The 14,954-nt window shown below is 48.0% G+C and overlaps 1 protein-coding gene across 1 annotated transcript in view; it reads right to left on the reverse strand.

Moving 5' to 3' along the window:
- The window catches only part of LOC143956609 (uncharacterized), a 104,742-nt gene that overhangs the window by 489 nt on the left and 89,299 nt on the right, over positions 1 to 14,954 (reverse strand). Inside the window, exon 3 of the mRNA XM_077466821.1 lies at positions 14,011 to 14,672. Within this exon, the coding sequence (XP_077322947.1) occupies positions 14,011 to 14,672 (662 nt within the window). The remainder of the gene's footprint in view (positions 1 to 14,010; positions 14,673 to 14,954) is intronic.

A 14,954-nucleotide genomic window follows, 5' to 3' on the forward strand; every position in this document is an offset into this window, starting at 1 on the left:
CCTAGTCTTAACTCGTAGGGTTCACTTTTGGGTTGGGCCACCCTTTACAGCTATAACATCTTCAACTCTTCTGGGAAGACCGTCCACAATGTTTAGGAGTGTGTCTATGGGAAGGTTTGACCATTCTTCCAGAATCGCATTTGTGAGGTCAGGCGCTGATGTGGACGAGAAAGCCTGGCTGCAATCTCTGCTCTAATTCATAACAAAGGTGTTCTAACGTGTTGTGCAGGCCACTCAAGTTCCTCCACCCCAAACTCGCTCATCAATGTCTTTATGGACCTTGCTTTGTGCACTGGTCCAAATAATTTGGTGGAGGGGGGTTATGGTGTGGGGTTGTTCTTCAGGGGTTGGGCTTGGTCCCTTAGTTTCAGTAAAGGGGACTCTTAAGGCGTCAGCATACCAAGTCATTTTGAACAATTTCATGCTTCCAACTTTGTGGGAAAAGTTTGGGGATGGCCCCTTCCTGTTCCAACATGACTGCGCTCTAGTGCACACAGCAAAGTCCATAAAGAGTTTGGGACGGAGGAACTTGACTGGCCTGACCTCAACCTAATAGAACACCTTTGGGATGAATTAGAGTGGAGACTGTGAGCCAGGCCTTCTCATCCAATATCAGTGCCTGACCTCACAAATGTGCATCTGGAAGAATGGTCAAAGCTTCCCATGAACACACTCCTAAACCTTGTGGATGGCCTTCCCAGAGTTGAAGTTGTTAAAGCTGCAATGGATGGGCCAACACAATATTGAATCCTACGGACTAAAGACTGGGATGCAGGGGCGTTGCTAGGTGGCAAAAGGACCAGGGGCTTCAGCCCAGAGTCCAAGCCGGAAACAGGGGGGGGGGGGGGTCGGGTGTTGTACGCGACACAGGTTTTTTTTGGCTGGGCCGTGACACTGACGGTAGTGACTTACATACACTAACCTACCTACACTGACGGCAGTGACCTACCTACCTGACCTACCTACACTGACAATAGTGACCTACCTACCCTCACCTGCCTGACCTACATACACTGGACATATACATACACCAACGGTAGTGACCTACCTACACTGACCGACATACCTACACTGACATTTACCTACACTGACCTACCTACACTGACATTTACCTACACTGACCTACCTACACTGACATTTACCTACACTGACCTACCTACACTGACATTTACCTACACTGACTTACCTACACTGACATTAACACACACTGACATTAACACACACTGACCTTCCTACACTGACATTAACATACACTGACCTACCTACACTGACATTAACACACACTGACATTTACATACACTGACCTACCTACACTGACATTAACATACACTGACCTACCTACACTGACATTAACATACACTGACCTACCTACACTGACATTAACACACACTGACATTTACATACACTGACATTAACACACACTGACCTACCTACACTGACATTAACACACACTGACATTTACATACACTGACCTACCTACACTGACATTAACACACACTGACCTACCTACACTGACATTTATATACACTGACCTACCTACACTGACATTAACACACACTGGCCTACCTACACTGACCTACCTACACTGACATTTACATACACTGACCTACCTACACTGACATTAACACACACTGACCTACCTACACTGACATTTACATACACTGACCTACCTACACTGACATTAACACACACTGACATTTACATACACTGACCTACCTACACTGACATTTATATACACTGACCTACCTACACTGGCATTAACACACACTGGCCTACCTACACTGACCTACCTACACTGACATTTACCTACACTGACCTACCTACACTGACATTAACACACACTGACCTACCTACACTGACATTTACATACACTGACCTACCTACAGTGACCTACCTACACTGACATTAACATCATACACTGATCTGTCTGAGCCGTGGTGTCACAGCAGCCAGTCCTCAGAGGAGGAGCCGAGGAGGAGAGGAGAGCGGCTTGCCCGAGCCTTCTGGAGCCAACAGCGCCTATGATGGACGTCACACGTCCCGCTGTCCCCGCATTGGACCAGTGGGACGTCCATCATAGACATGCAGACTCCAGAAGGCGGGACCTGCTCTGGCACTCGGCCGCACTCGGCCATGCTCGGCCGCACTTGGCGGCGCTCAGGATCAGATTGGTCCCGGCGCTCTCGCCTACCCTGAAGAGCTGACACTCGGGGCTATAGGGGGACACATTCGGGGCTTCAGCCCCCTCCCACCCACCCCTTCCCGACGCCCCTGCTGGGATGCCATTAAAGTTCAAGTGTGTGTACAGGCAGGCGTCCAATATTTATGGTAATATAGTGTAGCTTCATGTTTTTCTCCTTCAAAGATCCTGAAAGTATAGGACAGCTTTGAATTTCTGATGGGATCAACAGGTATTTTTGCACTTTTTTTAACAGATATAACAAAATGCTTTCAGTGGTGTGTTTAGCCCCTTCATGACAGCCTTAAGCCTCGTACACACGATCGGATTTTCGTCAGGGAATTGTGTGATGACACACTGTTGGCCTAAAATCCGACTGTTAGTACGCTCCATCAGACAATTGTTGTCCAACTTTCCACCAACAAATGTCGGGTGGCAGGTTAGTCAATTTTCGGCGGACAACGGTCTGTTGTCAGATTTTCCTATCGTCTGTACACAAGTCCATCACACAAAAGTTTAAAGTACAAACACACATGCTCGGAATCAATGCTCACCAAACACGACATTAGCAGAAGGTGCCCAAAGGGTGGTGCTCAAGAGCTGAAAGTCCTTGTAGAGCATCACTACGTTCGTGTTTGTTGGCCAACAATTGTGTGCCGTTAGTATGTGAGACAAGCTCCCGGCACACGCCCTTCGGACAAAAGTTTGATGCTTTGTTGGCCAACAATCGGATTGTGTGTATGAGGCTTAACTCTTATATGGGGCACCATTGGAGGTTGGCCTTAATGTGGAAGTGCCACATGTATACTTTGCTGTGGAGACATAGTCAATCGGCTTCCCATGAAATGGGACCGTGCTGCCACTAACAGCTCAGTCAACTACTGATAATCGGGAAGCCGGTAGGGCGGACTTCTGATGATGTCATCACAGCGCAGCCAACACCAGTGTCACATGATCCCAAGTCCCTCCTACCAGCCTTGGGCTTTGAACATTATGGCCCATTTGAAAGGACCAGCTTCTCCATCATAAAAGGATGAGAACGGGAGGAAAATAGAAATGTTCATTGTTTGGGTTTGCCTACACTTCAAGGTCAGGAGTCAGTTTCGGGATTACGGTAAGATACTTAGTCTTACATCTTCCATATACATTACATTTTGAAGTGTGATGACTTCACTTTTTTTGCTGTTGTCACCTCATTTTTCACATCAAGCTTCTTAGCTCAGGCTCATCTGCTCCCTGAAGTACATTTCCATTTTTTTTTTTTTTTGAAGACTATAAATAGCAAACCGGAATGAAGCAGGATTTCTCTTTCGTTCATATCCCTTTATTTTTTTTTTCAGTTATTTGCTGTTTAAGATTTTTTCAGACCTATAATTAGGGATTCGGTTCACCGAAAACTGGCGATCGAACCCAGAGAATTGTTGATTCAGCAATTATTGATTCTCTTGAATATTTACAACTGGATCCGTCCTCTGGAAAATTGCGCAATTTAATATTTCAGGGTAATGACATTTTTTTGGAATGGCAGGATTTTCTCCAGTTTGAACACGTTTGGAGATATATATATTAATATATAAAGTATATATCTTTTTTTTAAATCCCATTTGCTGATTTGCCTGTTTTTCGAAATCACTAGCTCGAAGCAAGTTTGGACTGTGTGATGAGCAGAACAGAACGCAGAGAGAACATACCTAAAAATATTTCCCAATCTGCATGAAGATTGTCCTGCTTGCTATGTGAAGGCCTGGAGGGGTCCTTTGGCCTTTTAAAGTTAACCACTCGCCGACCAGCCGCTGTCATCAGCCTTCCAGCAAGTTCGGCTCGTTCCCACGAATCGCTGTCATTGTACGGCGGCAGGTCGGCTCGCTCCCGAAAATCGCCATCATTGTACGGCGGAAGGTCGCTCGCTCCCACAAATCGCCATCATTGTACGGCGGCAGGTCGCCCGCTCCCGAAAATCGGCATCATTGTACGGCGGCAGGTTGGCTTGTTCCCCACGAATCGCCGTCATTGTACGGCGGCAGGTCGGCTCGCTCTCGCAAATCGCCGTCATTGTACGGCAGCAGGTCGGCTCATTCCCCACGAATCACCATCATTGTGCGGCGGCAGGTCGCTCGCTCCCACAAATCGCCATCATTGTACGGCGGCAGGTCGCTCGCTCCCGAAAATCGTCATCATTGTACGGCGGCAGGTCGCTCGTTCCCCACGAATCGCCGTCATTGTATGGCGGCAGGTCGGCTCGCTCCCGCTAATCGCCGTCATTGTACGGCGGCAGGTCGGCTCGCTCCCGCGAATCGCCGTCACTGTACGGCGGCAGGTCGGCTCGTTCCCACGAATCGCCGTCATTGTACGGCGGCAGGTCGGCTTGTTCCCACGAAACGCCATCATTGTACGGCGGCAGATCGGCTCGTTCCCCACGAATTGCCGTCATTGTACGGCGGCAGGTCGCTCGCTCCCGAAAGTCGCCGTCATTGTACGGCGGCAGGTCGGCTCGCTCCCGCAAATCGCCGTCATTGTACGGCGGCAGGTCGGCTCGCTCCCGCGAATCGCCGTCATTGTACGGCGGCAGGTCGGCTCGCTCCCGCGAATCGCCGTCATTGTACGGCGGCAGGTCAGCTCGCTCCCGCGAATCGCCGTCATTGTACGGCGGCAGGTCGGCTCGTTCCCACGAATCGCCGTCATTGTACGGCGGCAGGTCGGCTTGTTTTCACGAATCGCCATCATTGTACGGCGGCAGATCGGCTCGTTCCCCACGAATTGCCGTCATTGTACGGCGGCAGGTCGCTCGCTCCCGAAAATCGCTGTCATTGTACGGCGGTAGGTCGGCTCATTCCCCACGAATCATCGTCATTGTACGGCGGCAGGTCGCTCGCTCACGCGAATCGCCGTCATTGTATGGTGGCGGGTCGGCTTGCTCCCGCGAATCGCTGTCATTGTACGGCGGCAGGTCGGTTCGTTCCTGCGAATCGCCATCATTGTATGGCAGCAGGTCGGCTCGTTCTTACAAATTGCCGTCATTGTACATCGGCTTGGGAGCTCTATTTTGAGGGCGCGCACACGCCACCAGGGGTGCGCATGTGCACCCACTGGCCAGCGGGGGGAGCCAATCAGTGGGTGGGGCGGACTTGATGTTACCCGCAGTGACTGAGCGGGGATCTGCCTGTGTAAACAAGGCAGATCTCCATTCTGACAGGGGAGATCACACCGATCCAGTCTTTCTGCTATGCAGGAAGACGGATCTGTGTGTTTCCCCAAGCAGCCCATCCCCCCATACAGTTAGAACACACCTTCAGGGAACACACTTGATCACCTCTGATGTTAACCCCTTCCCTGCCAGTGTGATCAGTACAATAACAGTGCATACTATTAGCATTGATCACTGTAATAATGTCACTGGTGTCAGAAACCGTGAAATCAGACGAGACAGAAGTACAGTTGAATCACACTTGTTTAATAATAAAAGTAAAAATAACAAACGTAGTCAAAACATAGCCAAAGTTCAGTAATTGGGACGGATAGTCAGCCAAGCCAGAAATCAGGGATCAATGTAATGAAACAGCAAGCAGGATCTGGAGCCAGAAGGGATGTCAGCAAAGTCAGTCTTTAAACAGGAACGCAGGAGCTAGTCTCTGTGATGTTGACCAAGGCGAAGGCAGGGATCCTCTGGACTGGGCGGCTTAAGTAGGCAGGACTGACGAGCAGGATATCATCAACAACTGAGTAACTGTGGAGAGAGATAGGAGCTGGCAATTAGCCGACAGTCTAAATGTCAGTTAGGTGTCCAATCTGTTTGCTGCAATGTCGCAGTCCTGCTATAAGTCGCTGATCACCAACCATACTAGTAAAAAAAAAATAATAATAATAAAATGCCATAAATCATTTTCCTATTTTGTAGACGCTATAACTTTTGCACAAACCAATCAATATACGCTTATTGCGATTTTTTTTTTTACCAAAATATTTTTTTTTTTTCAAAATTGTTGCTATTTTTTTGTTTATAGCACAAAAAATAAAAACCACAGAGGTGATCCAATACCACCAAAAGAAAGCTCTGCTTGTGGGAAAAAAAAGGACATCAGTTTTGTTTGGGTGCAATCTCGCACGACCGCGCAATTGTCAGTTAAAGCAACGCAGTGCCAAATCGCAAAAAAAATGGCCTGGTCATTCAGCACCCAAATCTTCCGGGGCTGAAGCAGTTAAAGTGTTACTAAAACCACACCAGTAAAATCAGTCTGTATATGCAGTAAAGCGTGCTTGTTATACTCCCTGTGGGACCTAAGGGGTTAATCCTCCGCATTGTGTAAAAAGGCTCCCCGTCGTCTTCTCTGATCCTCCCCTTCCCCTTCTTCTGCAGTCCCCAATCTATCCCCTGATAAAACAGAGCCTTGGGGACACTCTGTACATGCTCAGTTTGCTGTGTATTGCTAGATTTTTTTTTTTGTTTGTTTTTTTGGGGAGGGTGCATGTGATCAGCACAGGGCCAATTAGCACTGTCCAGACAGAGGGTCAGGGTTCATGCAGCCTCACAGGACAGTCATAGTAGAATGAAAACTACTTCTACAAGCTTGAACCAGACACTGATAGAAGTCACAAGACTGCTATATACTGCTGAAGAGGAAAGATATTTAGCACTTTATTTTTAGTAAAATTATTGCATTTCCATATGCTATGTACTGTGGGAGACCAGATATAGTGAATGCAGAGTCCTGGGGAGAGCAGAAATGGTGAATGGAGGGTCCTAGGGGGACCAGATATAGTGAATGCAGAGTCCTGGGGAGACCAGATATACTGAATGCAGACTCCTGGGGAGACCAGATATAGTGAATGCAGGTTCCTGGGGAGATCAGATATAGTGAATGCAGGCTCCTGGGGAGACCGAATATAGTGAATGCAGGTTCCTGGGGAGATCAGATATAGTGAATGCAGAGTCTTGGGGAGACCGGATACAGTGAATGCAGAGTTCTAGGGAGACCAGATATAGTGAATGCAGCTTCCTGTGGAGATCAGATATAGTGACTGCAGGCTCCTGGGGAGACTGAATATAGTGAATGCAGGCTCCTGGGGAGATCCGATATAGTGAATGCAGGGTCATGGGGAGACCAGATATAATGCATTCAGGCTCTTGGGGAGACCAGTTATAGTGAATGCAGACTCCTGGGGAGAACAGATGTAGTGAATGCAGAGTCCTGGGGAGACCAGATATAGTGAATGCAGGCTCCTGGGGAGACCAGATATAGTGAATGCAGAGTGCTAGGGAGATCAGATATAGTGAATGCAGGCTCCTGGGGAGACCAGGTATAGTGAATGCAGAGTCCTGGGGAGACCAGATATAGTGAATGCAGAGTCTTGGGGAGACCGGATACAGTGAATGCAGAGTTCTAGGGAGACCAGATTTAGTGAATGCAGCTTCCTGTGGAGACCAGATATAGTGACTGCAGGGTCCTGGGGAGACCAGATATAGTGAATGCAGAGTCCTAGGGAGACCAGATATAGTGAATGCAGCTTCCTGTGGAGACCAGATATAGTGACTGCAGGGTCCTGGGGAGACCAGATATAGTGAATGCAGGCTCCTGGGGAGACCAGATATAGTGAATGCAGGCTCCTGGAGAGACAAGATATAGTGAATGCAGAGTCCTAGGGAGACCAGATATAGTGAATGAAGGCTCCTGGGGAGACCAGGTATAGTGAATGCAGAGTCCTGGGGAGACCAGATATAGTGAATGAAGGCTCCTGGGGAGACCAGGTATAGTGAATGCAGAGTCCTGGGGAGACCAGATATAGTGAATGCAGAGTCTTGGGAAGACCGGATACAGTGAATGCAGAGTTCTAGGGAGACCAGATATAGTGAATGCAGCTTCCTGTGGAGACCAGATATAGTGACTGCAGGCTCCTGGGGAGACCAGATATAGTGACTGCAGGCTCCTGGGGAGACCGAATATAGTGAATGCAGGCTCCTGGGGAGATCAGATATAGTGACTGCAGGCTCCTGGGGAGACCGAATATAGTGAATGCAGGGTCCTGGGGAGACCAGATATAATGAATGGAGGCTCCTGGGAAGATCCGATATAGTGAATACAGGGTCATGGGGAGACCAGATATAATGCATTCAGGCTCTTGGGGAGACCAGTTATAGTGAATGCAGACTCCTGGGGAGACCAGATGTAGTGAATGCAGAGTCCTGGGGAGACCAGATATAATGCATTCAGGCTCCTGGGGAGACCAGAAATAGTGAATGCAGGGTCATGGGTTTACACTTTAATTTCTTAGTTTTCTAATCTTTTCCTTTCTTTGGAACTCTTCTCTTTAGTTAATTAAACTTTTTTTTTTTTTTTTTAAACGAAAGGTTGTTGATTTCCTTATCATTGGTGATTTTTCTTTCCTTTACCAGAGTTGTCCTATAAATGAGCATTTGATTTGTGCCTTTGGGCTCCGGCGCTCTTCTTTCTTCCTACAACTGGAGAGCGGAGTCAGAAGAGTTCTGTATTATTTGCAAAATCAATATCAACTCTTGGCTTGCGGAGGAAAATGCATTAATTAATACGAGTGGTAAGAGAAGAATTCGCCATTTGTTTGGGTGCTCTCTGTTGTTTTTTTTTCCTCTATGCAATGCCTGAGGAAACATTTGAACGTCTAAACAGACTGAATTGCTGCCGATAGTTTGGGTCCACCGAGCGATTAATGTAATTGTTCTACGGTTCAAGGAGCTCAGGGCTCATTAGCAATCAAGAGTCAACGAGTCAGGATAGTAGAGGGAAAAAATAATAATTGTTATTAAGGAGATCATGAAATTAATTCATGAAAGAAAAAACAAATATATATTTACTATATATTGTATATATATATATATATATATATATATATATATATATATATATATATATATATATATACACTATATTACCAAAAGTATTGGTACACCTGCCTTTACAGGCATTTGAAACTTTAATGGCATCTCAGTCTTAGTCCACAGGGTTCAGTATTGAGTTGGCCCACCCTTTGCAGCTAAAACAGCTTTAAGGCTGTCCACAAGGTTTAGGAGATGTGTCTATGGGAATTTTTGACCATTCCTCCAGAAGCACATTTGTGAGGTCAGGCATTGATGTTGGATGAGAGGGCCTGGCTCACAGTCTCTGCTCTAATTCATCCCAAAGGTGTTCTATCGGGTTGAGGTCAGGACTCTGTGCAGGCCAGTAAAGTTCCTCCACCCCAAACTTACCCAGTGCACTGGTGAGCAGTCGTGTTGGAACAGGAAGGGGCCGTCCCCAAACTATTCCCACAAAGTTGGGAGCATGGAATTGTCCAAAATGTCTTGGTATGCTGACACCTTAAGTGTTCCCGTCACTGGAACTAAGGAGCCAAGCCCAACCCCTGAAAAACAACCCCCACACCATAATCCCCCCTCCACCAAATGATTTGGACCACTGCACAAGGTGTGATGGTTACAAGAAAAGTTGGAGTTGTAGTTACTGGGAGAGTTATTTTTAGGATAGCAGAAGGGGTTAGTGTTATAGTCACATATAGAATTAGTGTTAGAGTTACAGGGAGGGTTAGAGTTAGGCTGCTTTCACACTGGGGCGGGAGCAGCGTCGGCGGTAAAGCGCCGCTATTTTTAGCGGCGCTTTACCGTCGTTTTAGCGGCGGTGTGCGGGCGCTAGCGGGGTGGTTTTAACCCCCGCTAGCGGCCGAAAAGGGGTTAAACCCGCCCGCAAAGCGCCGCTGCAGCGGCGCTTTGCCGGCGGTATTGCCGCGGTGTCCCGTTGATTTCAATGGGTAGGAGCGGTATAGGAGCGGTGAATACACCGCTCCTTCACCGCTGCAAAGATGCGGCTGGCAGGACTTTTTTCACCGTCCTGCCAGCGCATCGCTCCAGTGTGAAAGCCCTCCGGCTTTCACACTGGAGTTAAAGGGGCCGGTTTTTTTCAGGCGTTACACAGGCGCTATTTTTAGCGCTGTAACGCCTGAATACCGCCCCAGTGTGAAAGCAGCCTTAGGGTTACAGGAAGGTTAGGGTTGGGATTACAGGGAGGGTTAGTATCATGGTTACAGGGAGGGTTGGTGTTAGGGTTACATGGAGAGTCAGTGTAAAGTTAACAAGGAGGATTAGTGTTAGGGTTACAGGAAGGGTCAGTATAAGGACTAGGAGTGGATTATTGTTAGAATTACAGGGAGGGTTAGTGTTAGGGTCACTAGAAGGGTAAGTGTAAGTGTTACAAGGAGTGTTAGGGTTAGGGTTACCGGAAGGGTCAGCATAAGGGCTGCGGAAGGATTATCGTTAGAATTACAGGATGGGTTAGTGTTAGGGTCACAGGAAGGGTAAGTGTAAGTGTTACAAGGAGTGTTAGGGTTAGGGTTACAGGAAGAGTTAGTATAAGGGCTACGGAAGGATTAGTGTTAGAATTATAGTGAGGGTTAGTGTTAGGGTCACACGGAGAGTCAGTATAAGGGGTACAGGGACGGTTAGTGTTAGGGTTACAGGAATGGTCAGTGTAAGAGCTACAGGAGGATTAATGTTAGGGTCACATGGAGAGCCAGTGTTATTGTTACAGGGAGGGTTGGTGTTAGGGTTACAGGGAGGGTCAGTGTTAAGGGCTATGGGAGGATTATTGTTATAATTACAGGGGGTAGTGTTAGGGTTTCAGGGAGGGTTAGTGTTAGAGTCAAAGGGAAGGTCAGTGTACGGGTTACAGGGGGATTATTGTTAGGATTACAGGGAGGGTTGGTGTAAGTGTTATTGGATGATTACTGTTAGGCTTACAGGGAAGGTTAGCGTTAGGGTCACAGGGAGGACTAATGTTAGGGTTACAAGGAGGGTTAGTGTTAGGGTCACAGAGAGGGTCAGTGTAAGTGTTATGGGGGGATTACTGTTAGGCTTACAGGGAAGTTTAGTTAGGATCACAGGGAGGGTCAGTGTAAGGGTTATTGGGGGTTACTGGGGGTTACATGGATGGTTAGTTTTAGGGTTACAGGGATGGTTAGTATTAGGGTTGCAGGGAGGATAGGTGTTAGGGTTGCAGGGAGGATAGGTGTTAGGGTTACAGGGAGGGTCAGTGTAAGTATTACAAGAGGATTACTGTTAGAAGTACAGGGAGGGTAATGCCGCGTACACACGTTCGGATTTTCCGGCACACTAGATCCGATGGAATCAGTCTGTCAAACAATCCGATCGTGTGTGGGCTAATCCGATTGTTTTTAGTTTAAAAAATCCGATGGACCTGGAAATAGAACATGTTTCAAAACTGTCCGATGGACTCAATTCCTATCGGAAAAACTGTTCATCTGTGTGCTGGTCAGACGGACCAAATACGACGCAAGGGCAGCTATTGGCTACTTACTATTGAACTTCTTTTTTTAGTCCCGTCCTACGTCATCACGTTCAAAACAAACAGACTTTCGAACAGACTTAGTCTGTTCATGTGTGGCCAAGTCAGTTAGTTGGGAAAGTCCGGTGGAAATCCGCCGAAAGTCCGTCGAGAAGACCATCCGACCTAGTCCGTCAAAGTCCGGTCATGTGTACGCGCCATTAGTATTAGGGTTACTGGGAGGGTTAATGTTAGGGTTACTGGGAGGGATAAGGTTAGGGTTACTGGGAGGATTAAGGTTAGGGTTACTGGGAGGATTAAGGTTAGGGTTACTGGGAGGGATGGTGTTAGGGTTACTGTGAGGGTTAGCATTAGGGTTACTGGGAGGGTTAATGTTAGGGTTACTGGGAGGGTTAGCATTAGGGTTACTGGGAGGGTTAATATTAGGGTTACTGTGAGGGTTAGCATTAGGCCGCGTACACACGCGGGGACTGTTCGCTCAACTTTGTCCGCTGAACAGTGTTTCGGCGGACAGTCCGCTCGTGTGTGGGCTTTCAGCGGACAGTTTCAGCGGACAGTCTGCTGAACAAAGTTTTTCGGAAATTCCGAAAAACTGTCCGCTGAAACTTTGTTTCAGCGAACAGTCCCCTCGTGTGTAGGCTTGTTCGTCAAACTAAGTTCCGCGCATGCTCAGAAAGGATTTACACGCCGAAGTTTGCATTGCAGTGTATAGGACGTCGTTTTCTAGTCCCGTCGTACGTGCCGTTCACGTCATCGCGCACGGTTTCAGCGGACTGTTCGTTCGTCGTGTGTGGCCAAGTCCGTCCATGCTAATTTTGAGCGGACTGTCCGCTGAAACTGTTTGACGGACAAAGTTGAGCGAACAGTCCCTGCGTGTGTACGCGGCCTCAGGGTTACTGGGAGGATTAAGGTTAGGGTTACTGGGAGGGTTAGCGTTAGGGTTACTGGAAGGATTAGCATTAGGGTTGCTGGGAGGGTTAGCATTAGGGTTACTGGGAGGGTTAATGTTAGGGTTACTGGGAGGGTTAAGGTTAGGGTTACTGGGAAGGTTAATGTTAGGGTTACTGGGAGGGATAGCGGTAGGGTTACTGGTAGGGTTAGCATTAGGGTTGCTGGGAGGGTTAGCATTAGGGTTACTGGAAGGGTTAATGTTAGGGTAACTGGGAGGGTTAGCATTAGGGTTACTGTAAGGGTTAATGTTAGGGTTACTGGAAGGGTTAAGGTGAGGGTTACTGGGAGGGTTAGCGTTAGGGTTACTAGAAGGGTTAGTGTTAGGGTTACTGGGAGGGTTAGCATTAGGGTTACGGGGAGGGTTAATGTTAGGGTTACTGGGAGGGTTAAGGTTAGGGTTACTGGGAGGGTTGGTGTTAGGGTACTGGGAGGGTTAGCATTAGGATTACTGGGAGGGTTAATGTTAGGGTTACTGGGAGGGTTAAGGTTAGGGTTACTGGGGGGTTGGTGTTAGGGTTACTGGGAGGGTTAGTGTTAGGGTACTGGGAGGGTTAGCATTAGGATTACTGGGAGGGTTAAGGTTAGGGTTACTGGGCAGGTTAATGTTAGGGTTACTGGGAGGGTTAGCGTTAGGGTTACTGGAAGGGTTAGCGTTAGGGTTGCTGGGAGGGTTAGAGTAAAGCCGCGTACACACGGGCGGACTGTATGGCGTACTTAGTCGGTCATACAATCCGACGGACAGTCCGTCGTACTTTCGACTGAACGGACTTGACCACACACGGATGCACAAACAGTCCGTCGAAAGCTTGCGCGATGACGTGTACAGCACGTACGACGGGACTAGAAATAGGAAGTCCAATACACAGCAAAGCACCCTTCCACCGTGTAAATCCTTTCTGAGCATGTGCCATTCTTAGTCCGTCGAACTAGCATACTGACGAGCAGATTGTCCGCTGAAACCAAAGTATGACGGACAGAATTTCGAAAAATCCGAAATACTTAGTACGCCAGACTGCACGCTGAAAAAGTCCGCTGAAGCCCACACACGAGCGGACTGTCCGCTGAAATGTGTTTCGACGGACTAAGTACGCCATACAGTCCGCCTGTGTGTACGCGGCATTAGGGTTACTGGGAGGGTTAATGTTAGGGTTACTGGGAGGGTTAGCATTAGGGTTACTGGGAGGGTTAAGGTTAGGGTTACTGGGAGGGTTAGCGTTAGGGTTACTGGGAGGGTTAAGGTGAGGGTTACTGGGAGGGTTAGCGTTAGGGTTACTGGAAGGGTTAGCATTGGGGTTGCTGGGAGGGTTAGCATTGGGGTTGCTGGGAGGGTTAATGTTAGGGTTAGTGGAAGGGTTAGTGTTAGGTTTACTGGGAGGGTTAGCGTTAGGGTTACTGGGAGGGTTAGTGTTAGGGTACTGGGAGGGTTAGCATTAGGGTTACTGGGAGGGTTAATGTTAGGGTTACTGGGAGGATTAGCATTAGGATTACTGGGAGGGTTAATGTTAGGGTTACTGGGAGGGTTAAGGTGAGGGTTACTGGGAGGGTTGGTGTTAGGGTTACTGGGAGGGTTAGCATTAGTGTTACTTGGAGGGTTAATGTTAAGGTTACTGGGAGGATTAGCATTAGGATTACTGGGAGGGTTAATGTGAGGGTTACTGGGAGGGTTAAGGTTAGGGTTACTGGGAGGGTTAAGGTTAGGGTTACTGGAAGGGTTAGCATTAGGGTTGCTGGTAGGGTTAGCGTTAGGGTTACTGGGAGGGTTAATGTTATGGTTACTGGAAGGGTTAGCGTTAGGGTTACTGGGAGGGTTAGCATTAGGGTTACTGGGAGGGTTAGTGTTAGGGTTACTGGGAGGGTTAGCATTAGGGTTACTGGGAGGGTTGGTGTTAGGGTTGCTGGGAGGGATAGCATTAGGGTTACTGGGAGGGTTAATGTTATGGTTACTGGAAGGGTTAGCGTTAGGGTTACTGGGAGGGTTAAGGTTAGAGTTACTGGGAGGGTTAAGGTGGGGGTTACTGGGAGGGTTAGCGTTAGGGTTACTGGAAGTGTTAGCGTTAGGGTTACTGGAAGGGTTAGCGTTAGGGTTACTGGGAGGGTTAATGTTATGGTTACTGGAAGGGATAGCGTTAGGGTTACTGGGAGGGTTAGCATTAGGGTTACTGGGAGGGTTAGTGTTAGGGTTACTGGGAGGGTTAGCATTAGGGTTACTGGGAGGGTTAGTGCTAGGGTTACTGGGAGGGTTAATATTAGGTTTACTGGGAAGGTTAATGTTAGGGTTACTAGGAGGGTTAGTGTTAGGATTAGAGGGAGGGTTAGTGTTAGGGTTACTGGGAGGGTTAGCATTCGGGTTACTGGGTGGGTTAGTCTTAGAGTTACTGAGAGGGTAAGCGTTAGGTTTATTGGGAAGATTAGCATTAGGTTAAGTGGGATGGTTAGTGTTAGGGTTACTGGGTGGGTTAGCATTAGGGTTACTGGGAGGGTTAATGTTATGGTTACTGGAAGGG

This window comes from Lithobates pipiens, unplaced genomic scaffold (assembly GCF_037356315.1).
Source record: "Lithobates pipiens isolate NorthernLeopardFrog02 unplaced genomic scaffold, aLitPip1_a1.2 Scaffold_37, whole genome shotgun sequence".
Taxonomy (NCBI): Eukaryota; Metazoa; Chordata; class Amphibia; order Anura; family Ranidae; genus Lithobates; species Lithobates pipiens.